The 25,682-nt window shown below is 35.1% G+C and overlaps 1 protein-coding gene across 1 annotated transcript in view; it reads left to right on the forward strand.

Annotated features, from left to right (window-relative positions):
* The window catches only part of vta1 (vesicle (multivesicular body) trafficking 1), a 46,062-nt gene that overhangs the window by 16,019 nt on the left and 4,361 nt on the right, over positions 1-25,682 (forward strand). The window contains exons 2-7 of the mRNA XM_073816727.1: positions 3,291-3,385; positions 6,715-6,842; positions 10,255-10,330; positions 12,921-13,032; positions 21,114-21,296; positions 24,250-24,327. Of these exons, the coding sequence (XP_073672828.1) occupies positions 3,291-3,385; positions 6,715-6,842; positions 10,255-10,330; positions 12,921-13,032; positions 21,114-21,296; positions 24,250-24,327 (672 nt within the window). The remainder of the gene's footprint in view (positions 1-3,290; positions 3,386-6,714; positions 6,843-10,254; positions 10,331-12,920; positions 13,033-21,113; positions 21,297-24,249; positions 24,328-25,682) is intronic.

Here is a 25,682-nt window from a genome sequence, read left to right on the forward strand (position 1 = left end):
TGCAGTTTACTAGCAAAAAAAGGCAATTAGAGGATAGTGGAGAAAGTTAATTAAAGGTCTGAATTGTAACACAGTCCTTTTCATTATTATTTGAAGTTTTTTGTTTGTTTTTGGTTATCATATATGTTTCTACTTTATTTATTCCGCATCTTCTAAACTCATCATAATATATATGTGGGCCATTCCAACTTCTTGAAAAATGTCTTTTTCCGCAATTTTTGTATTTACAAATAGTAAAATATCTAAGGTACACATTTCTAGTAATTGTGTAGTTAATTCTCATATCGTATTTTCAGAACGTTTTGGAATATTTGTCCCATCCCCATATTGTCACTACCGAAACACAGTAAAATATAATTTAACAAGAAGGGTTATATTGACCTGGTTAAGATTTTGCCTACATCTTTCTATATTTTTTGCTATTCTATTAAAAGTTATTAAAAACCAATAACAATTACAATTTTAACAATATTTCAAGTGTGATTTATGAAATTTGTTGTATTTTGAATCCAATTTTTCCTTGTAAAAAACAAAACAAAAAGTTGATCATACTGATTACAAACTTAAGGACTCTTTAGTTTGAATATACATTAAACCAAACACTATCAAAACATCTTGGTTTATAATTCAGTATACTTTATTTTTGACAAAACATCATGTTTTGGTCGTGACAGCACATTTTCGGTAGTGAAAGTAATGTTTAAGTAGCAACCAAATCACATTAAAGAATTTTAACCCACATATGATAACACTATAAAGCTAAAATACAAAACAATTGATAACTGTAGTAAAATTGTTTATTTCCCCCAAATAAAGGATTATGTTTTCCCTTTTGTCACCACTGAAACAGTGATGGCATGTTTCGGTTGTGACTGTTACAGTAGTGACAATTTTATTGAATAACTCAAAGATATCAAAGATGAAAACAAAGATGTCAAAGTTTTAGATACTTGTGAACCTAGCTCAAAGATGCTAATCAGCACATTAGCTAGCACAGTTCTAAAAAGTTGTACACATGTAAAAACTAAATGTTATGGAATAACTCCCAAAAAAGTGTTTAATTATAGTAAAATGGTGTTCGGTAGTGACTTTTTTTTTAAGTTACCGATTTTTCATACTTTTGAATACATTTACCTCAAAATGATGGGGCCTATCTACTCAGTATGAAGCTATGAGAGAGAGGGACACAAATATTTTCTAATCCTAAATGTAGGGATGTAGTTAAAATCAGTCTCAGAAGGGTTGTGCCGATAGACGATAGTATCGTGTATCGACGAGATATCGCCTGTTGCTGATGGCTTTGATGATAGTAAGACGATTATTATTATTATCCGTCAAAAAGGCACCTAACTTTAGCGATGCGGCACAGAGAGTCGGTTGCCGTGGTTTAAACACAAGCATAGAGTAGCCGCGTCGCGCCGCTGATGTGTGCAGTGAAAATGGGTAAGAGATTTATTCATCATACAGTGTACATAGTAGACTTAAGTGTAGGCAGTCATTAGGATAACAGAGGTAGTAAAATGTGGTTTAGGCTGAATTAAATAGGATATATCAGAATCTGTCTGTATATAGTAAACATAAACGGGGGGCAGCCGTGGCCTAATGGTTAGAGAGTTGGACTTGTAATCCAAAGGTTGCAGGTTCGATTCTCAGGTCCGGCAGGGATTGTAGGTGGGGGGAGTGAATGTACAGCACTCTCTCCACCCTCAATACCACGGCTGAGGTGAGTCCCTTGAGCAAGGCACCGATCCCCCAACTGCTCCCCGGGCGCCGCAGCAATGGCTGCCCACTGCTCCGGGTGTGTGTTCACGGTGTGTGTGTTCACTACTGTGTGTGTGCACTTGGATGGGTTAAATGCAGAGCACAAATTCCTAGTATGGGTCACCATACTTGGCCTCACCTCACCTCACTTTACTTTAAAAAAAAAAACATTCACCTCAGTAACATCTGTATGCGTTAACTAGAATTACGATGCGATAAAATGGCGCTAAACATATGCACGTGAATTACACGGACATTGCTTCTCCACATTCTATATGAACTGAACTACAACATGAACTGATGACAACTATCAGACATACAGTGGTAACATTATCGCAACATGACGGGTAAAGAAAGATACATTCATGCACGCACATTTACTGCTCCCTGAAGATAGTAATGAAACCGAAAGTAAACTACCGTCAGCGCTCTGTACACGCACAACTGTGTCACAAGTCACATGCACTACCCTTACAAAACGAATAAGGAATTTATTACATATTGACACATTTACATGTTATTAAATAAATTATCACGATAGTATCGTGTATCGGCGATCTCACAGGCTGGCGATAGGACGATATGAAAATTGAGCATATCGCCCAACACTAAGTCTCAGCCAAAAGGCTAAAACATTCACTGTTTCGGTAGTGACGTTTTTTTTTTTTTTTTTTTTTTTTTTTTTTTTTTTTTAATACATAAAGTTTAATAATTAAATTAAAAAAATATATAAAATGGTTATTTTTTAAAATGTACCGGTAACTTTTTTTTGAAAAATCAAAAAGCTATTTCTAAAAACAATTGAATAAAATGCAAAAAATATTTCAATATCATTTTCATAAGTTGAAATTGAGGGGTTAGGGTTCGGCACAGCCACCTCCAAATTGCAAGTACCTGATTGATGATTTTATATAGATTAGCGTCTCGGGTTATACTTAAATGCTTTTTGAAAGTGTTTTTTAGTTGTGGGACAGAATGCCCATTTTTTCCCTTTATAGTAACAGTCTAACATTTGGACACTTATACTTTTTTATGTTGTAGGTCAGCAAAAATGAAATAACACAACTGGAAGTATGAAAATGTTGCAGTGAAAACATAAAAAACTGCTTTTAGCTATATAACAGTTCTTCATATTGATCACAGCTTCGCACACTTGGCGTTCTCTCAGCCAACTTTATGAGGTAGTCTGGAAAGCTCTTCTTCTTGGACTCAATGTATTGAAGGAATGCTGATATAGTGGACACATGTTGGCTTCGTTTTCTTCACTTCATTCCAACTTAAAAAAAAAAACATACAAACAAATAAAACTATTTTGTTTGTTTTGTAAAGAAACTTATACTTACAAAACTACTCTACAGAAAATGTAATTTTGGCTATTTTAGCAAAAGCTAAAAGGCCTTGAAAAACATATATCCAGTTAGGTGTGTCTAGACATTTGACTGATACGGTATACTGAATGCCAACATGACATCAGTGCAGTGATTAAACATTGAAAGTAAAATGCTCCTCTCATGTTTAATGTGTTTCAGGTCGACTTTACGCCATGCAGACGGGAATGAAACTAGATAGCAAAACTCCAGAGTGCCGAAAGTTTCTTGTGAAACTAATGGATCAGTTGGAGATGGTAAGTCCTAAATCGGTTCATTTCTTATCTTATTAATTCATTAAACAAACTATTCAACTATTTATATAAAGGTCTTTACTTTAAAAAAAGCCTTATTTTGCATTATGCTGATATTTACAGATAACTCTAGATTCATTATTCTAGTCGCATACATCTTGTTTTGAGTTCTTTTGTGTATGTGGCATTAGCAAAAAGTGATAAGTGACCTTTTGTACTAAGGCCACTGTATTCACATCACAGTTCACAGGCTGAATTTATAGGTCTCCCCAGAAGGGGAGCAGGAAGCTATGGAAAAAACTTTGCTTTTATGCTTAGGCGCTGTTATAGACATTTCAGGAACCAATTAGACGATAGTGGAGACCCTGCCGTCTCTAGAGTTCGCTTTTACTATCGCCTCAGCTCAGTTTATTAAATGTCACAGAAACAGGAAACAACAACCTGTGGAGACCCAGATCCTGGTGAGCACATCCGGTCAAAAGGTCGGAAGCATAAAGTGTACTGCACTCTCTTGTAGCACCATTCAACTTGTGTGAAAGGATGATGCCTTGCTCTTTAATTACGATCTGAATCATCCACATGTCATCCAGGGGATTATGTGCAAGAAATCCACTACATAAGGAATAATCCATGTATCTAGTAAATTTAGAACTGTGGCTATTTATAGATTATGTATTGGCGTTTTGAGTTTAAGTAAACATGTTCTATTTCGTCCATAAAGAATTGTTTTGCAGTGCCTTTTCATAAACCTACAATAGGTTCCACTGTATATTAGGTAGCTTTTACTTGCATCAAAAATAAATCCAACGTACTTTGTTTTGCAAAACACTTTTGCTGCTATTGAGTTGAGTTACGGGTAAGGTTAGGGACAGGTTTGGTGGTATAAGTAGGTTTAAAAGTAGGTTAAGGTGTAAGGGATGGGTCAACAGTGTAATTATGAATGTAATTGCAGAAATTAATTACAGATGTAAGTACATGCAGGTATTTTTTTTAAATACAAGTGCAAAGTAAAAACATGTACACTACCTGTCAAAAGTTTTAGAACAGTAAGGTTTTTTTTAAAGAAGTCTCTTCTGCTTACCAAGCCTGAATTTATTTGATTCAAAGTACAGCAGCAACAGTAAATTAGTTTTACCATTTAAAATAACGAATTTCTATTTGAATGTTTAAAAATGTAATTTATTCCTGTAATTTTAAAGCAGAATTTTTTAGCATCATTACTCTAGTCAGATGATCAATCAGAAAGCATTCTAATATTCTGATTTTCAGCTAAAAAAAAAAATATTATTATGCATATAATAACTCAACTGTTTCTTGAACAGCAAATCAGCATATTAGAATGGTTTCTGTGGGATCATGTGACACTAAAGAATGGAGTAATGATGCTGAAAATGTAACTTTTGATCACAGGAATAAATTACATTTTAAAATAGTTTCAAATAGAAAACTGTTATTTTAATTAATAAAAATATTTCAAAATGTGACTGTTTTTACTGTACTTTAGATCAAATAAATGCAGGCTTTGTGAGCAGAAGAGCCTTATTTAAAATGTTTGACTGGTAGTGTATGTACACAAGTGCATTATATCAAATGATTAATTTAAATGTAAGTGCACAGTAGTTCAGGCTACTTATTATAAAGTGGGACCCAAATAATAATATCTAACTAAATATGTAATTAAGCATAGTTGGGATATTAAGATAAATAGTCCTTAATAAAGAAGCAAAATCCCATATATTTAGTTGCTGATGCAATATCCAGTCAAGCTCTAAGGTTTTTCAGCACAAATTCATCTGTCAGCTAGCAGAAGCTACACAAATTAGGATGCCAGCATGGACATGTTTCTCCATTCTCAAACTCTATAAACAAATCTAGACAAGGTAAAAGAAAACATGACCCAGACTATAATAAATGCGGGATCACTTGAGAGGTAAACATGATTTGTGCTGACCAGAATATATATTTATGGTCTGCCTAAAGCTAGAAACTTGTAAATATCTGTCTTCAGAAGCATTTATATAAATAATGAGATAAGATAAGGTTCACTGCACCTATATCATGCTCTCATACTAAATATCAGCAAGTCTTTCGGCCAAAAAACACATACTACCTTTTCCCTTTTTCTTAACCGAACAAGCTTCCTTTAGTAACAGTGTTAAAATGGCTCCAGTGTTCCTTTTTTCCATGGGGATTTTGGGTAAACCCCATGGAATCGGTGTGCAGAGACAAGATCTCATTTCAAGGCTTCGATTTAGTGTGCACTGGCAACCGAAAGCGTTCAATCTCGCTTTCTCCCTCTGTACTGTTTTTGCACGCTTCCTTCCGACTTCTGTTTTTATATTCTTCTCCGATACAGCACAAGTGATGTACTGTGCTTTCGCGATGCTTTTTCACAGAATAGGTAAAAATTTCATTAAAACCTGAACAGTGAGTCCATTCAGGCGCCCAGATTCCACCTGTTGAAATGTAACCAGTCGTATTTGCTTTACTGATTTTACAAGGAAACCTGACGCTCTCTAGCAGACTGTAACATCACAGAGAGGAAGGCAGAGCCCGGGGGCCGCCGACTGGCTGAAGCTTCGGCGGTTGGGTGCTGGCCATCCTAAACCTAAAACCTAAAAGACTGGGTCACCGATGTCTATGTGTTACACTGGTTTGCTGAGATCAGGATTAGGGCTGCAAATGTTGCAATGAAATGTTTTTTTAATGCAGGACCACCTCAAAAATTGCTTATGTTTATGTAACACAGTAAAATTTATTTTAAATGAAGATACAGCACATTTATTGTCAATGTACCAACATGGAGAAGGATGGAAGGCCAGGAAAACAAATGAATATATTTAGATTTCCTGCTGTCTCAGAATATTATTAGATGTGGGGAAAGCATGAGCCTGCTTTAGTCCATGCATGTTGCATTCTAACAGTTTTCTGTGAATTACGAGGCTACAAATTCATTCGCCTGGTGTCGCAGAAAGGATCATAATAATAGCTGGGTGAATGTGTCCACTAATTGCACGTGGGCAACCCTCCAGAGGGACCCTCTTTTGCAACAAAATATTAATTACACTAGCCTTCTGGAGTGGAATCAAAGTGGCCGGTGCGTCTCAGGAATTAATGAGTCATGCTATGGAAACTAAGGCTTTAGAGAGTAATCATCTAGAATCTGTCATAAATGATGCAGTAAACACTCTTTATGGTATCGCCTACGCTTAAACATGCTAAAATGTCCTCATTTGCATAGCACTTAAGATTTTATTGCCATTAACATCAGCTCTGCACATGGAAAACTAACTTTTGAGTGTTTTGTTTTGCTTTGTTTTGTTGTGTTTCAGATGAAGAAGGAGCTCAGTGACAATGAATCCATCACGCAGGAAATAGTTGGCAACGCCCACATTGAGAATTACGCCTTGAAAATGTTCCTCTATGCAGACAATGAAGATCGATCAGGACGTTTTCACAAGTAAGTCAGGGTCTGGATTGGATTAGTTAGCCAGTCCACAGATTGTTTAGACTGTTTAAATGTGCAGAGCTTAATTATGGTTTCACTCAACTGTGACACAAAATAATCCCACTGTCAGTATTGCACATACTAGGAGTGAGTAGCAGGCTAAAATTAGCAACAAAGCTGCTTCTGTACAGGGCAGTTGCTTGGGAGTGAGACGGCATGGATTAGCCAGGTGTATCGTTACAGGTCACGCCAGTATAATGAAGCTGTTGTGGACAGTGACGTCATGAGCAGTGCAATGCTGGTAAAGAGTCCAAGTGCTGAATACCTGGCAGTGACTCAGACCTCAGGTCATACAGACTGGCACTTCTCAAGATATTTTAAGTGTTTGTTAGTTTGGTTGGAGCTAGATAAACCTGAGTACAAAATATTTACCTAGAAGTAATAAAATCTCAGAGAAGTACACTTCAAAATGTTGTTGTAGATTTAGGAACTTTGTATGCAGTGCTGTTGGGCAGGGAAAAACCTCCAATAGTGAAGAAGAAACAAGAGGTTCCCTCTCAAAATACATTCTGAAATGGATAAACTTTGGCATTTTGTGCCACATTTGCCCTTATGCTCTTTATCCTCTTCCTGCTGATGAGGTTTGGAGTGAAGATCTATCTTACTGTAGGAAGCTGTCAGACCCACATACACTCCCTGTCCAGAGGCCACTCTTCAGGATGTGTTCACATACTTAGGGTTTGTTCGAACAGTTCAAAAGGTGATTCATTGTGTACTTTATGATTTTACTTTTAAAAGGTACTGTAGTTTGTGACATTTATCCTCATTCTAGAAAAACAATGCTGGCATTGTCAGCAAGTTCCTTTTAGGTTTTCTTGCACATGAATGTATAATCATAACCCTAAAGGTTTTCTACCGAGTGAGGTTTTTCTCACAGTAAACACAGCAGCGTGCCTGAAGATGAAAATGTACTGAAATGAATCACTTTTGAATTCTATTTATTTATTTTTTTCTTTAACCCTTGTGCGTTCAAAAAAAAAAAGTTACACATGGGTGCAAAATGGGTGCAAAATTGAGCCAAGATTTATGCAGTTGGCATTAACACAGGCACACTTATAACAATAAAAACAAAACTGAAATGGATCCATAAGGTCGCACAAGGGTTAAAGAGGATAGTCATACTTCATGTCTCATTTCTTGGTTCCTTATTCTAGTACGTTTGAACATTGGCATGTTTGACTACAGCAGAAGTGTGATTATGATTAACATGTCCCAGGGTGGTAACAAGGAGCTGTTGTATGAGAATAACACCATACCTGACTTTAAGGGTCATTCATAGGAAATTAAAAAACACCTACCTAAACTTTTGATAATTGACATTTAAGTAAGAAAGCTTCTTTGGGGTCTGTAGCAAAAAAACAACAACACTGAAAACATCATAAATGCTTATTTAATGGCACCATGTGTGAAGAAATCAAATTACTTTTGGAAAGAGAAAACTTAAAATTAAAAAAAAAAGAAAGAGAGATTATGAGTCACGATTACCAGAAGTGAACAGCCTATTTAGCTTCAGAGTTCAGAGGTTTTCGATTTCTCGGAAAAATAACAGACTATTTGACAATATTACATGTTACAAAGATTTCTATGTTAAATAAATGCTGCTCTTTGGAATTTTCTATTCATCAGAAAATCCTGTAAGAAAAAATGCATCACGGTTTCAAAAATATTAAGCACAACTGTAATATTGATATTTGTGTTTTTAAGATATATTAAAATAGAAAAGTTATTTTAAATATTTGTATGTCTCAAAGCAGAACATCTGGATATTAAACGCACACTACTGTTCAAATGTTTGGGGTCAGTACAATTATTATTATTATTTTTTTTTTTTAATCCAAGGTTGCATTTATGTAATAAAAAATTCAACTTAAAAAAAATCAGTAATGTTATAACATGTGACCCTGGACCACAAAATCAGTTTTAAGTAGCACAGGTATATTTGTAGAAATAGCCAAAAATACATTGTATGGGTTAGAATGATCGATTTTTCTTTTACGCCAAAAATCATTAGGGTATTAAGATCATTTTTTCATTTATATATTTTGTAAATTTCCTACTGTAAATATATCAAAACTTATGCATTGCTAAGAACTTCATTCGGACAACTTTAAAGGTGATTTTCTCAGTATTTTGATTTGTTTGCACCCTCAAATTCTCGATTTTTAAATAGGCCGAATATTGTCCTATCGTAACAAAAGCCTAAATTAATGAAAACCTTATTTATTCAGTTTTCAGATGATGTTTAAATCTCAATTTCAAAAAAATGTACCCTTATGACTGGGCTTGTGGTCCAGGGTCACATATATTATTACACTGCAACAAATGATTTTCTTCCTCAGTATTTTTGTCATTTTCTAGTATAAATATCTACAAATTCTTAAATCAGGATGCATTTACTTGACAGTTAAAATGACTTAAGATATTATGTCTTGTTATCTGAAAATAAAAATCCAAATTTTGGTTAGTTTTTGCTTAAAACAATCAAAAATATCTGTCAGTGGGGTAAAAATAATAATCTTAAATCAAAGGCTAAATGAGATTATTTTTCTTGCCCCATTGGCAGATATTTTTGCTTGTTTTCAGCAAAAACGAACAAAATTTGAGTAATTTTTTCAGAAAACAAGACAAAAATAATATCTTGTCCAGTAAATACATCCTGATTCAGGAATTTTTAGATATATACTAGAAAACAAACAAAACGCTAAGGAAGAAAATCATTTTTGCAGTTTAATAATATATTGTGACCCTGGACCACAAAACCAGTCATAAGGAAAACTGGGATTTAAACATCATCTGAAAGCTGAATAAATAAGCTTTTCAATAATGTATGCTTTGTTAGGATAGGAAAAATATTTGGCCTGTTTGGAAATCTAGAATCTGAGGGTGCAAACAAATCAAAATACTGAGAAAATCACCTTTAAAGTTGTCCAAATGAAGTTCTGTGCAATGCATATTACTAATCAAAAATTAAGTTTTGATATATTTACAGTGGGTAATTGACAAAATATATTCATTAAACATGATCTTAATATCCTAATGATTTTTGGTATAAAAGAAAAATCAATCAATTTGACCCATACAATGTATTTTTGGCTATTGTTACAAATATACCGTGCTCCAGGGTCACATATTATAACACTACTGATTTTTTTTTTTTTTTATGTTGAATGTTTTATTACATAAATGCAACCTTGGATTAAAAAAATCGTACTGACCCCAAACATTTGAACAGTAGTGTGCGTGTAATATCCAGATGTTCTACGTTTAACACATCTGCTTTGAGACATACAAATGGCTTATTTGTTGTGCTTTGCGAAATTAATTGACTCCAGTGTTAACAGTTTAATGTGTGTTTTGATCACAGGAATATGATCAAGTCCTTCTACACCTCAAGTCTCCTGTATGATGTGTTGAGTGTCTTTGGCGAACTATCAGACGAGGTGAGTCACGGTCATTTCGTCCCCTACGTTGTCAACCGCGTAGGTCTGTATTTTGATGCCAAGGCTAATATGACAAGGTTTTGTGTTGAAGGGACATAAATATGGGCCTGAGACGTGTTTCTCGACGCGGTCGCCCTGTTTCTGATGGCACAGACACAAGCTCGCCTAATTTAGTGGAACGTGAAAACGTCTAACGGAATCAAATACGTCATTAGAGCCGTGTTCTCGTTTTCAAATCTGAAAACTGCTACAATAACATGAAAAGGTGGAAATTAATGGGAAACTATAAAGCTGAGCCCAAGGACTGACAACGCCTCACCAGACTCAATGTACACAGAGGTTTTGAGAGGCCAATTCTTGGCAAACGTGTGCCTGGAAAGTGTTGCTAATCCACCAGTTGAATCTGTGTATTTCCAGTGTGCCTATTAGACCATCCCTACTGGTCGCCATGGCCGCAGATGTCTCTTTTATACAGAGGGAAGTGACCTGTGTCCGAAGATGGACAATGTTTCATTGAGTGTTCTTCGCTCCCTAAGGGCCAGACATTTTCCTACTGTGGAGAGCTCATTGGATTGACTGTTGAAACAGTGCGCCTTCTCTGTGTAACACTAACCCAGACAATGGGCTCTCAGAATCGCCCTCCGTTACTGTGCCGTTTCTCTCCGACAATGCCACAAGGACTTGTGCCATATTAGATTACATGAGGAAAGGGAGCTTTTTAGTGCTTTAGACTTAAGCAGACTCAGTTCTGATGTATGTAAAAGTAGAAGTTGAGATGTAAAAGGGGTTCAAGACCCTTTTAATGGATTTGAGTTGGTGGTGTAATTACAGGTTTCAGCACACTTCAGACTGTTTAAAATAAAGCCGACATACTTTAAAGTCATTGGATTAAAAAAGTTTTATTGTACAAAATCAATAATTACAACTCTTGTGTGAATAATAGGCTTAATCCATTTCTTAGTTGATTTATAATGTACAGTTCCGACAAATAACTGTTACATGTACATCCTTGAAAACACATCAGTTAAATGTTAATTTGCTAGGACTTTGTGTCTGAGATGTCACACAACTCGGCATATATTTAACAGAATGTTTGTGTATTATGATTATTAGATGTTTAGTCTTGTTCTAAATGATTGAAGGTCTGCAGAACATTTGGGAGAAAAATTGGAAATTAGAAAATAAGAAAGAAAGTGTTCATATTTATTAAATTGAAACTGTTTAACATTAAATATTTTCAGATAATAATTTATTTCTTTTTGGCTTTAATATAGTAAAAATATAAGTATAAAAATAAATATATATTTTTAATTAGTTTGTCTTTATAATATTGCTTTTATTTTTCTCACTACGTGTACACTGCCATTTAAAAGTTTGGGATGTTTTTTTTTTTTTAAAGAAGTCTTTTCTGCTCATCAAGGCTGTGTTGGTTTGATTAAAAAATACAGAAAAAACAGTAATACTGTGAAATATTATTGCAATTTAAATTTGTGGTTTTCATCTTTAATATACTTTAAAATAGAATTTATTGCTGTGATGCAAGCTGAATTTTCAGCATCAGTATTTTCAGCATTCGGAATTTTCAGCATTTTCAGTACAGTCTTTAGTGTCAAATGATCCTTCAGAAATTGCTCTAATATTCTGATATATTATCAGTGTTGGAAACAGTTGTGCTGCTTAATATTTTTTGATACTTTTTTCAGGTTTCTTTGATTTAATAAAATGTTAAAAATCGTTTTTAACAATATACACTACCATTCAAAGTTTGGGGTCAGTATTTTTCTGTTATTCTTTAAAAGAAATTAATACTTCTATTCAACAAGGATGTGTTAAGTTGATAACACTGTTAGAAAATATTTCTATTTTGAGTAAATGCTTCTTTTAAATCCTGAAAAAAAAGTAGCAAAAAAGGTTCCAAAAAATATTAAGCAGCACAACTGTTTCCAACATTGATAATAAATCAGAATATTAGAACGATTTCTAATATGATTTCTGTCAGTGTGACACTGAAGACTGGAGTAACTTGAGTTGCATCATAAATTATATTTTAAAGTATATTAAAACAGAAAACTGTTATTTTAAATTGCAATAATATTTAATAAAATTACTTTTTCACCTGTATTTTTGACCAAATAAATGGACCTTGATGAGCATTATAGACTTCTTTAAAAAAAAAAAAAAAAAAAAAACATGAAACATTCTGCCGATCCCAAACTTTTGAACGGCAGTGTACATGAAAATATATAGCTGACTTTATGTTCTTTGGAAAGGGGCCTTAGTAATCATACATAACAACCCTTAAAAGACATTTAATCAATTTCAGTGAGATTTTTATGTCTTATGGCTTCATTCAAAAACAAAGCAGAACATACCAGTCATTAAACTCACATTCATAAGTGCATGTAATCACAATCATGAGTAAATCAGTCATCAGTCAAGTGCTATCCATGTCATATCCAGACAAAATCCTAACAAACAAATCAAATCAAAAACTTTTAGTGCTTATTGTATTGTCGGGAAAATTCATTAATTAAGAATTTCTAATCTTAGTGATTCGCTGATTGACTTTCCCATTTTCTCCCCTATCCAGAACGTCCAGCACAGGAAGTATGCAAAGTGGAAGGCAGCCTACATCCACAACTGCCTGAAGAATGGTGAGACTCCACAGCCTGGTCCTATTGGAATGGAGGGGGAAGCATATGGTAAGTGCTGATATTATATCTGCTCCCCCAGAAAAATCCTGTGACTCCCATTAACAAAATATACACCAGTCTGGGGGGCTTTCCTCCAGGTTTACTAAGTGGCTTCCTCAACATGAGTTTGTTGTTTCTGAGTCAGTAAATGTTAGCACATTGTGTGCCTTATCAATTTCTGAAGAACACAGGAGATGACCGTCTCGCCCCGTGACCCTCCCCCTGGGAGTTTGCTGAGCTGCTATTTATGTAGTCATTATTTAAACAATCACGCAGTGGATCAGAGTTGCCACCCCTTTTAATAGTGTGAAAATGATCCACTGATGGCTAATCTAAGTCTTTAAAGTTCAAGGATGGTCATTAGGAAGGAAAGGGCTGAAGCATCATGTCAAGTTAGGGTTACACACCGAGAATGAATGCAGAATGGAAATGCGTCTTTAAAAATTCAATGGAAAAAAGGAATACAGTACCTGGTAAACACAGTGTTGTTCCCAGACACATTGAATGTGTAAAGCCAGCCAAAGATATTAGACCTTGCCAGATTGAAAAAATACCGTACTTTCCAGTTTTTTAACATTAACTGTGTGCAGTCTGTGGGTGTGTTGTCTAAGATGGAGACTAGTTTGATAACTCAAGTAGTTTGATAACAGAAGTATGCTATAAAGAATAAAGAAGTTGAAGCATAGTTGCATTGTGGTGGTGGCAATTGATTTCTTAAGAATGTGGATAAGAAATCTCTTGCAGCAAATGTAATTGTGGATTACTTATAGCCAGCGTATAGGATATTACATTTCAACCGAAAAATAAATAAAACAATTAATGTAATCAATTCACAGATTGAATTGTTCAAGTGGTTGCTTATTTTACACTCTAATACAAAAATGGAACAGTTAATTCAATGATTTTTGTATTGAGTTACATAAGGCTAAGGTTTTGATTTGGACATTTGGAAAGGAAAGGTCATTTCATCCTAAAGTGTTTACACAATAGAAATACCAAACCCATTTCCTCTTGAAACTTTATTTAAATTAATGATCACCAGACGTAGAACACCATAGCTGTGCCAATAGCATATAGCAGGGCTATTCAACTTCATCAAAAGCTGGGCCAAATGAAACATTCTTTGGGGCAAGCCTGAGCTAGAATAGTTTGTGAATGAAAGCAGCAGAAAACAGTTACATTAAAGGAGACATCGGATGCCCATTTTCCAGTTGGTATGATTCTTAAGGGTCTACATGAAATGTCTGCAACATGCTTTGGTTAAAATTCCTCAATGGTTGTGTAAAACACTCTTTTACCTAGTCAAAAACAGCTCTCAAGGCTCTACGCTTGCTTTTCTTTTTACTTTTCTCTTACTTAAAACATTTAGGAGCAAATTAAAAATTTCAGGAGCACCTTCTAATCAATAATCAAATAATCTGATTAAAAATGAGCTTTTCCATTACGAGGTAATATTAATAAAAGTAATTTACATGGGAATTTTATTTTTACCTTTGTAATGGCATTTTTGGCGACTTTATTAAAAGTGTCATCTTTTATGTCAGTTTTTTTTTAATTAAATTTTTTAAGCTTTTTAAAATTTCTAATTAAAACAACAGAATAAGAACAAGTAGAATAAAAATAAGTTACCAATCATTAAAATCAGTATTAACAAAACTTATTTGTACTGCAGAGGTGGCACAGAAGAACACAAAAGTGGCTTGTAGGTGTATTTTCAAACGTTTAATGAGTCTCAGGTGGCATGAGTGCAGTCAAATTCATAAATTAATGTTAAGATTAATGTTTTAAATATAACATTTTGAATACAGAAATATTAAATGATTTAAATAACTGAAAAGGTACTTTAAAAATGAAACTAAATCTGCCAGTAGGTGGCAGCAAGTCACTGATTTAATTATCATTTCATTTGTTTGATTCGTTTGAACAACTGATGCATTCAGGAATAAAGCAAGTGATTGTTTTTATGAATGGTAAATTGAATCATTGACTCACTAGATTTGTTTAAAAATGCACGTTCATTCATAAACGAAACACCGCTGTGTATGAATGGAGATGCACAGCAGCTCAGTTGTGACTTGTTTCAGACCAATTTTGATGACGAAATAGAGCAAAATCAGGCAATAGTGTTAAATTCAGACAATGTAAGTCACTTAATATTAGTTTGTTTATTTAACTGTTGTACTATATCAATATCTCATTTACAAACTCCCTTAAAAGTCATTAAAAGCTCATCTTAATTCATTGCAATCTCACTAAGTTCCATCGTAATCAACAAAGCTCTCTACCCTGCACAATGAATCTCTTATTTACACTGTTTCTACACTGCAAAAAGTTTCAACTTAACTTCAGTTTAGCAGCTGCCTTAAAATTTTAAGTTAAATCAACTCAAAACTACAAGTCATTTCAACTCATGGCAATAAAATTAGTTAAAATGACTTGTACTTTTAAGTTGATTTAACTTAAAATTTTAAGGCAGCTGCTGAACTTAAGTTTTTAAGTTGAAACTGGTGAGAACTTTTTACAGTGTACACTTTGTTTGTGAAAGGATTTGTGAGATATGTCTGTGATACATTACTTAATATTGCAAAAACACAAAACCTTTTAAGCTGCCCTCAGCGCAAACACAAATATGCTGATTGGGTCAGTCGCACATGGTGCTCCTAAATATTTTTTCATAGTCGCACAGTAGTTTTCAGTCGCAAACACCATGTAAAAGTGAATTTTGCATATGATGTCCCCTTTAATATTTTTGATCATTTTAAAACATAAAACATCTTTTTTTTTTATGGCTGCCTTTTATAACATTTTGCATTATTCATGACAAACATTCACACCTTGAAAGAAATTCTGGAGAAATACATTAAATTGGCTTTCAAAATTTGTCTATAGCAGAGAGAATAAATCCAACTGATTGCGAGTGGACTGATTCAAGAGCTATGCATCAATTTTATAGTGCCTCTTCACATTGTACTATTTCATTATGCATAATAAACACACTGGTTGAGAGCAAATTGCATTCATTAGTGCAATGCTGATTTCATCCTGTTCTTCCTGGAATTGGTGGTTTTCATTGTCTGTTTTTTCAGTTTTGATGATTTGATGAGACTGAAAAAGATGCCTCCCCAATTTTAAACTTGAATGATTGACAGTTGACACACATGTTCTCCACAGAGTGCATGCAATGGAACATTTTCACTTCAATTAAAGGGATAGTTGACCCAAAAATCAGAATTCTGTCATTAATTATTCACCCTCATGTCGTTCCAAACTCGTAAGACCTTCGCTATTAACACAAATTAAGATATTTTTGTTGAAATCAGAGAGCATTTAGAGTCTGCATAGACAGCAATGCAACTACCACATTCAATGCCCATAAAAGTAGTAAGGACATTGTTAAAATAGTCCATGTGAAATCAGTGGTTCAACCATAATTTTATGAAGCTATGAGAATGCTTTTTATGCCTAAAGAAAACTGCCTACAGAAAGTATTCTCGTTTTGGTTTTCTTATTACCAACGATATGGTTGGACTATGTGAAAATGTGACCATTTGACTGCAAGATAATGTATTTTTGAAGTTTGCTTATGTTTAAGAGTGAGGAATTTTCCTCGTTCATGCGGAGGTCAAAATAGTGCTTGGCGGTGGGATTCAGTTAGATCACTCTCCCCTCCACATCTGCTGGGCGTGCTGCTTTTGACCTGACCTGCTCATGTCAGAGATGAAGTCATCTGTAGACTGAGCCATTGGGACATACACAGTATGTTTCTGTAGCATGTGATATTTGTATAGTGTCATCTGTATCATCACTAGGTTTTATTCTGCGCAAGTGTTTTTTTTTTTGTTTTTTTATCTGCTGTTAAAACTCATGTCACAAGTGTTTTCATCATGTTATAATGGTATTTAAATTTTATTTCTTAAGCTTTACATCTAGCAGCTGGGCCCTTCTTGTTAAGTAGTGACCTCATGCTTAGTTATTCCCACTGATGTGCAGCATTGCCAAGAGAAAAATGATAGCATGCTTTTGCCTTGCAGAGTTTTAAGCACCTTATCACAGATTTGTCTCATTCCATATGTCTGTCAAATCGCCTTTTCAAGGAGGTCCCTTCGAAAAAGTATTATTATAACAATATGCCAGGATGTTTATGTGCTGTATAACGAACACCAGACCTTGTTTGAGGTCAAACCTGCATTGGGTCAGCAGATTAACTGTTCAGTTTCTATTGTCCTTAGCAGTTAGTCAAGTTCTTCTGTGTATGCGGGATCCCAGTATGACAGTGCATCTTATTACAGCATATGATGAAGCCAGACAGAATTTTGCTCCTCAAGGACCTAAAAAGTCATTGTATTTTCCCAAAAGCAGTTATTTCCACTAACAAAGTAAGTGGTTCAAATTATATTTTAAGTTTTGCTATGTTCACCGAAACATATTCTGTTGAATCTTTTTATCAACTTTTCTTTTAGTTAGTACAGGTTTTGAATTTCTTTATAGAACTGATTGGTCATTGATGTGATAGTTCACCCAAAAAATTAAAATTCTGTCCTTAATTACTCACTCGCATGTTGTTCAAAACCCGTAAGACCTTTGTTCGTCTTTGGAACACAAATTAAGATATTTTTGATGAATGAATGAGAGCTTTCTGACCTGCATAGACAGCAATGCAACTAATGTGAAATCAGTGGTTTCCTAAAATTAAGGTTGAACCACTGATATCACATGGACTACATTAACAATGTCCTTACTACCTTTCTGGGCCTTGAACGTGTCAGTTGCATTGATGTCTATGCAGGGTCAGAAAGTTCTTGGATTTCATCAAAAACTGCTTACCGGTAATTTGTGTTCCAGAGATAAACGAAGGTCTTACGGGTTTGGAACGACACAAGGGTGAGTTATTAGTGACTGAATTATTTTTATTTTTTTTTATTTTTTTTTAAGTGGAAAAAGTCCCCAAAAGGTGCAAAAATTGACCATTCTTTTTGGTAAGTTGTAACACCCTGTGTGAACAAAATCAGTAGATTTAGCCCAATGTGAAAACTTGAACTAGGATTTTGGGGAAAATAAATTATTTCAGGGTTAAAATGATTAAAAACAGTCAAAAAAGATAAAAGAAGGTAATCAACATTATGCCACGACTGCTGCTTGAACCTAAAGAAGTTTTTCACATTCAACACAACTTAGGAACCATACTAGTGGTATTGTCTCCTCGCCATATGAGTTTGGCTTTCCCACTTACGGGAATATATGCACAGCAAGCATGCCTCGGGGCATGGGAAAAAGGCTTATTTGAAGGAAAGAGAACTGATCTGTAACAACTTTCTCAATTAGTATACTATTCCTAAGACTCATCTGTAGTGTTTACACCAGTAGCTGTTCGTTTCCTGGAGCTGTCTTTGCACCCGTGCCATGACTCCATGGAAAGTAAGGGGCTCTTTATTTTAGCCCGTTGAGAAATTAAGGTCAAACTTAAATGGCTCTGGTGTCAGGACAAGTACAGCTTGGAAAAAATGAGAGGTTAAAAAAGTCAGCGAAGAACATGCTCTAGACATGCTGAAATCATTGTGTGAATGACTCTTTTGTAGTATTCAGGTGAATTAGTTTGCATTAAGGAGATTATATAACCAAGGTTGGCTGGAATTGAGACAAACATAACAGGCGTGATCACGTGTATACATGTACAGTATGATTATGTATAACATTCTAACTTTACGTAGCATGACTGATTGCAAAACGTGATTTGGATGTGCTTCAAATTTAATTATTTCTGATAATGACGCCCTTTTGCCCTCGCAAATTAAATCACCCATGGCCATTCTGATTGCTGCTAGTTTTTACTATTAAAGCATCTCCTTCCTATTGCAGTATTTCCTCAAATCTTGCATATGTTTTACAATTCCACAAATGGCTTTTCCTTCCACACTTTTCCAGATGAACATGACTGCAACATTCCAAGCAATTCATCTCGCATGATAAACCAATTCCATCTGTTCACAATTTATCCATTCCCTCCCTCTCACTAATTAGCACAGAATACATTTTTCTTTTAAGTGTAATGTAGGTCACAATTTTTGGCCGGCAGCTGTAGAGTTTGGTTGAGCACACCCATTAAAACTTTTCAGAATTCAGCTATCAGCGCAGATCAATAATAAATAAAGAGACATATTTGCAAAGAGAGCTTCTCTTAATCCTCATGTTGACTTTTACGAATCCATAGTGCGCTAGAGCCAATGCTGGTTTCCTCTCCATTGCCTTCCTAACTTTGGAGTTTTTTCATCTGTGAGAACTTTTAATTGATTTTTTTTAAAATAAGTTTAACAGATCAATCTTATGCACTGGGCATTGAAAGGTAGGTTCTTGGCACTCGAGTACCCGGAAATAGTAGTACTAATTGATCATTAAAAGAGTATCTTTCTTTCCAAAACCCATCACATTGATAAGTCCAACAACAATTACGCACAAAACAAATTGGGTTATTTACAGTTTAATGTTTGTCATTGGTTACAACCTTTTGTTTTCTTTTTAAACAGTTTTTTTCTTTTCTTGCTGATTAATCAAACAGGAATTTGACTTTTTCCCCAGGTTCACAGCTCTCAACACTGTTTAGAATGGATCAGGTGCTTGTGTGACTTATATGTGGATTACTCAGACAAAATGAACATTAATTTTCTATGTGCTGTGTAGTTTGTTATACATTTACTGTTATTTATTTCCCTTATTGCTCATAGGAAAAGCATGATACATACTCAGGGATTCAGAGTTGTCTCCAGAGCCACTGCTTGTTCAGCTCTTCATCCAGCCCTGCGGTGTGGATTATTGTTCTTAAGAACAGAAGGGATAGCTTTTTTGTGGTGCTATCATTGTGCAATCACAACTTGTCTTTTTGCTATAGCATAGACTTTTACAGTCATAGTCTGCCAACTTATGGCCCTTTTTAAAATTTCTCATATGCCTACAGTATCGCTCTGAGAACAAAACTCTTCTCCAGGATTAACCAGGAATCCCCCTGATCTTTGGCCGATTAAGCCCCTCTGCACAGAAACCATATGAACACCATGTTTTCATAATAGCATAATGTTTGTTTGACTTGCCCCACCCTTATTATTTCACCGCCGTTTATGAAAACAACCCCCCCGACACATGTCTGGGAATAGGAGAGTTGTCAAAAAAGTATGTTTAAATCAAGCAAATTTGGAAATGTGTTTTTCACATGCTTCATTTACTTGCTCCCCGTGATGAAATGTTATATTGAAGTTTTACCTTGTTATTAAATGTTGCTGATGCAGGCAAATACGTATGGTGCAAACCTCTAAACTGTGTTTTACTGTAATAGAATATTTTTGCGAACGCGAATCTGCCCAGGGGCTTTAGAAACATTAAGAATGTGGGATGGTTGTTAAATTTCAGATGGAAGAACCCAGCCACAGTTTGTTGAAATTTCTTGCTTTTTTCCCCCTTGTTCTATTTATTTATATTCATCACTCACTTCGGGTTGTCTTAGGGTTCAGCTTGCAATTGATTGAAATTGGTTCCGTGTAATGGCTTATTCCAGGGTTTTGAGGAACAAAAAGGTTTCAGGCTTAAATCAAATCATGCTAAAATGTCACTTGGATAATAGATTCGGCTGATAAAATTCTGCATGTCCAAATTTCACGTTTTTTTGTGTAGTGTTTGTTTCCCTGTGCTGCCAAGCATCTCTTTGGCTACAGGAAGTTGCCCTTTCAGATTGAAGCCACTTCATCAAAGGCTTTTACAACTAAAGCCCTCAAACTGTTGACTGGCAGCGAGACTCATTTGTTCCATGATTTGTGTTCATGATAAAATTATGTGAAAATAATGCTGTGAACATAGGCATCTTTTCAGCACGGCATGGGATAATGTGAGAAAATAGAAAAGCCTGATTAGTGCTGGCAGCAGACAGTTCAGAGCTCCATTAGTTGTGGAAAAAGACTCTAGGAAGGAAAACTTCATCATGAATTGCATTCGTTTTATCAGTACTCCCAAAACAACGTTGAACTTTCTGGACGGTTAGTTTAATGTTGACAAAGCGTAATGCTGTTTGATTGAACATATTTGCTTGTTTTTTCTCTTTACTTTAGATGATGAGTTTGGTGCCGAGGGTGGTGGTCCTTCACAAGAGCCTTACAATCCACCCCAATCTCAGCCTTCTTTCCACGGCCATCCATCAAATCAACCCCCAGCTTCCAATTTCAGCAATATTCAGATACCTCCTGGGTCACACGCCCCAGCTAATACACCTGCAGAGATTCCCCATCCAGAAGGTAAGCTAGCTTGAGCTTCAGTGGAATTAGTACTTTATAACCCTATGCCATGCTTCCACTGTTGAAAAGTTTGGGCTTAGTAAGAAATGAATAGATATATTCAGCAGGGTCACTAAAAGTTCATTTATAATGGTACTAGGGTTGTGCCGATAGACGATTGTATCGTGTATCGACGATAGTCAGAGATATCGCCTGTTGCTGATGCCTTTGACGATAGTTAGACGATTATTATTATTATCCGTCAACAAAGAACTTAACTTTAGCAATGCAGCACAGAGAGTCTGTTATAGGATGCTTCAGAAACTTGCCGAGGTATAAACACACGCATAGAGAGGCCACAGCGCCTTAACGCAACTCGTGCAGTGAAAATGGGAGATTTTCTAAAGGGTTCTAAAGATTCTAAAGGGAGTGTTATATATTATATTAGCGTTGCATTCATTAGGATAACAAAGGGTAGTAAAACCTGGTTCAGGCTGAATTAATTACGATGTATATAGTAAACATAAACATTCATCTCAGTAACGTCTATAGGCGTTAATTAGAATTACGATGCGATCAGATGGCGCTAAATATACGCACGTGAATTACACGCGCATCACTTCTCCACATCCAATATGAACTGAACTACAACATCACCTGATGATAACGGTCAGACATACAGCGGTAATATTATCGCAATATGACGGGTAAAGAAAGATTCATTCATTTACATTCTGGCACGCACATTTACAACTCACTCACTGAGGATAGCAGAGAATGAAACCGAAAGTAACTTGAACAACTCCGGTAGAATTACAGTCAGCGCTCTGTACACGCACAACTTAATCATATACCGAAAAGAAAGTCTAGCTTTACAAAACGAATAAGGAATTTAGTACATAGATACTGTAATTAAATTAGCACGATAGTATCGTGTATCGGCGATCTCTCAGGCTGACGATAGGGCGACATGAAAATTGAGCATATCGCCCAACACTAAATGGTACAAAATACTTCAAATAGATACTGTTCTTGTGTAATTTCTATTCATCAAAGAATCCTGAAAATATATAGCACTGTTGCCATAAAAATATCAAACAGCTCAGCTGTTTTAACATTGTTTTAACATTGATAAGAAATAGTAAGAAGTTCTTATGCCACCAATCAGCAGTTAGAATGATTTCTGAAGAATCATGTAGCATTAAAGTATTAGTTAACTCCAGAATTTAAATTTCTTGATAATTTACATTAATGATGTTCATGTCTTTCTTTCTTCAGTTAAAAAAAGTTAAGGTTTTTGAGGAAAACATTCCAGGAGTTTTCTCCATATAGTGGACTTTAATGGGATCCAACAGGTTGAAGGTCCAAATTGCAGGTTCAATGCAGCTTCAAAGGGCTCTACATGATCCTAGCTAAGGAATAAGGGTCCTATCTAGCAAAACGATCGGCCGTTTTTTAAACAAATGTCAAATTTATATCCTTTTTAACAACAAATGTTCATCTTGCACTATTTTGACTTCACGCATTATGTAGTCATGTTGGAAAGGTCATGTATGATGTAGACGGAAGTACCAACCCAGTGTTTACAAAGTGAACGTGCAAAGAAAGTCAAATGACCTTTACAAAAAAAGGTAGAACAGTGATGTTGGACGATTTTGAATTTGGAGCGAAAACAGTTTTTCGCCCACGTGTGACCTTTCCAATGTGATTACGTATTACGTAATGTGTGCATTTGTAGATGCCAATGGCAGAGCTAGTGCAAGATGAGCATTTGTGGTTAAAAAGTATATAAATATTTATTTGTTTAGAAAATGACTGATCATTTAGCTAGATAAGACCCTTATTCCTAGGCTGGGATTGTGTTAGAGCCCTTTGAAGCTCCATTGAAATGCCAATTTGGACCTTCAACCCATTGATCCCCATTGAAGTCAACTTCATGGAGAACAATCCTGGAATGTTTTCCTCAAAAACCTTAATTTCTTTTCAACTGAAGAAAGAAACACATGAACATCTTGGAAGACATGGGGGTGAGTAAATCATCAAGAAATCTCAATTCAGGATTGAGCTAATCCTTTAAAGACCAGAGTAATGGCTACTAAGAATTCATCTAACAATCTATTAAATCTATTAAAATAGAAAATAGTTCTTTTGAATTGTAATTATATTTCACAATATTACTGCTTTTACTGTATTTTTGATCAAATGAATGCAGTCTTGGTGATTCATAAGAGACTTCTTTTAAAGTCTTTAAACAATCTTACCAACCCCAAACTTTTAAGCGGTGATGTATGTGTTTGTTTTTTCAGGATCAGGTTCTTGTTTATGGATAACCATGCTTTTGATAACTAAATTTAAAGTCAGTATTTGCTGTTTGTGTGGGCAGCAATTGATGAACACTGATTGTGATTCATCACACAAATCCCTTGACTCAAACGTACAGGTTAATTAGTACTTCTCAGAGGACTGGGACAGAGCTGTAGCGTGTTTGCTTGTATATTTCCTGTTCAGGGTTCCTGTTTTTCTTGCTAAAGTGCAAAAAGGCAGGCTCAGGGTCCCCATGAGGGGCATGTTTCCCCTGGTAACTGCTGTCCTCTGTGATTAGTGCTTTGGCTTCCAGACACGGAAATGACTAATCTGCAACATGGCACCCCAGAGGTGCAACCACTTAATTTGATCATGCATAGCATGCTCTCATTTCCTCGCTCTTGTATTTGACTCTTTAGATGAAACCAAAGTGAACTCTGCTTTAAATAAAATGTAGCTTTTGTTCTTTTCCTCCTCGGAAAGATCGCGCTCAGCCGTAGCTGGTAGTTGAGCGCATCTAAATCTAAATCAGTTACAGCGGTCTAAAATAAATGGACTAGTTAATTCATCCATTACAGTTTTTCAACATCCTATCAGCCATGATTGCAAATGCAAAAAGCGCTTTCATGGTTATGAGCTAATGGACTTTTTTCCCCCTCTTTTGGAGCAGCACAGCCCGTCAAACCAATGCCTGTTCCACGAACCATGCCAGTTGTCGATCCTTCACTCCTAAACAATACCCAGGAAGGTAAGCTTTCTGTTTGAAGATGACTCCTCTGCACCGAAATTCAATCTCACCGAAGTCAGCAAACAGTCATGACAGAAAGGATAGAACCTCATTTCACAGATATGATGGACCTCATTTTCTGCTCATAAAGCCAGAGGAAAAATCAGACATTGCACTGGATTTTCTGAAATAAATTAAGGCTTTATGGGAAGCAGATTGACTGTTTTGGCTTTCCATAGTTGTTGGGAATGTCCACAGACAAAGCTCAAAATCGCATTCCCTTGCTACCAGCCATTGTGTCTCTGGAATGTACCTTAAATAAGAATTTAATCCTGATTGTGTCCAAAGCTACTGTTGGCATTCAACCCGCCAATTATATAATTTGGCTAATGAGTGAGGTCATTTAATATACAATGACTTTCTATTATAGCTGCAATTGCCAGAAATAGAGCAGATCTGCAGTGCAAATTTGAGACCATAAAAAGTTTTGTATACATTTAAAACAGAGTATCATTTGATATTATTTTGGATAATTGAAGTCTGTCTGCTGTCATAACTGGAATCCAGACAGGGACAAATAAAGAATATGACGCATAAATATTACTCATTATTAATATTTCATAGAACCACATGCCAAAAAAAGGTAAAACCTCAACATGAAAAGTTTGCAATGTCATAGTGCAAAGGTCTTTCTGTGACAACATATCAGCTATAACATTGTCTAAATTGTTTGACAGTCTGCACCGCATGAGACTAATTTGTGATGTGAAACTCGAGCTCTGAAGGTGAGGTCATCTTGGTACAATATCTAATCCCGTTTAAAAACAGTTACTTAATGTTGCACAGACCCAGGTAAAAGGAAAAAAAGAGAGAAAGCATTCACCCATGAAACCATGAATTAGAAAAAAATATTTTTTCAAAAATTAAGAGAAAAGGGTTTTTTTTTAGTATGAATTATGTAATAATAAATAATTTAAGTATTACTTATTATTATTTAAATACTATAATAGAATATTAATAGGATTAGCTTTCATTTTAGTTTTCATTTTTATTAAGGTTTTAGTCATTTTGTTGTTTTTGTCATTTTTATGGTTTTTCTTCTATTTTAAGTTTAATTTTTAACATTTATATTTTATTTTAGTTGCTGAAATCTTTTTTTTTTTTTGCATTATTTTTACATGCTGGTTACTAGCATTTAAAATAATCATAAAATAAAAATTACCAAAGTAAAATTACTTTTCTTATTTTTGTTATTTTTAAATAAGTCAATTAAGATCACTAACCTTGGATAATGTGGTACTGAATATACTATATATGTGAACCTGGACCACAAAAGTAAAGTAGGTATATATGGGCCAAAATTATTGATTTTTTTT

Source organism: Garra rufa, chromosome 13 (genome assembly GCF_049309525.1).
Source record: "Garra rufa chromosome 13, GarRuf1.0, whole genome shotgun sequence".
NCBI lineage: Eukaryota > Metazoa > Chordata > Actinopteri > Cypriniformes > Cyprinidae > Garra > Garra rufa.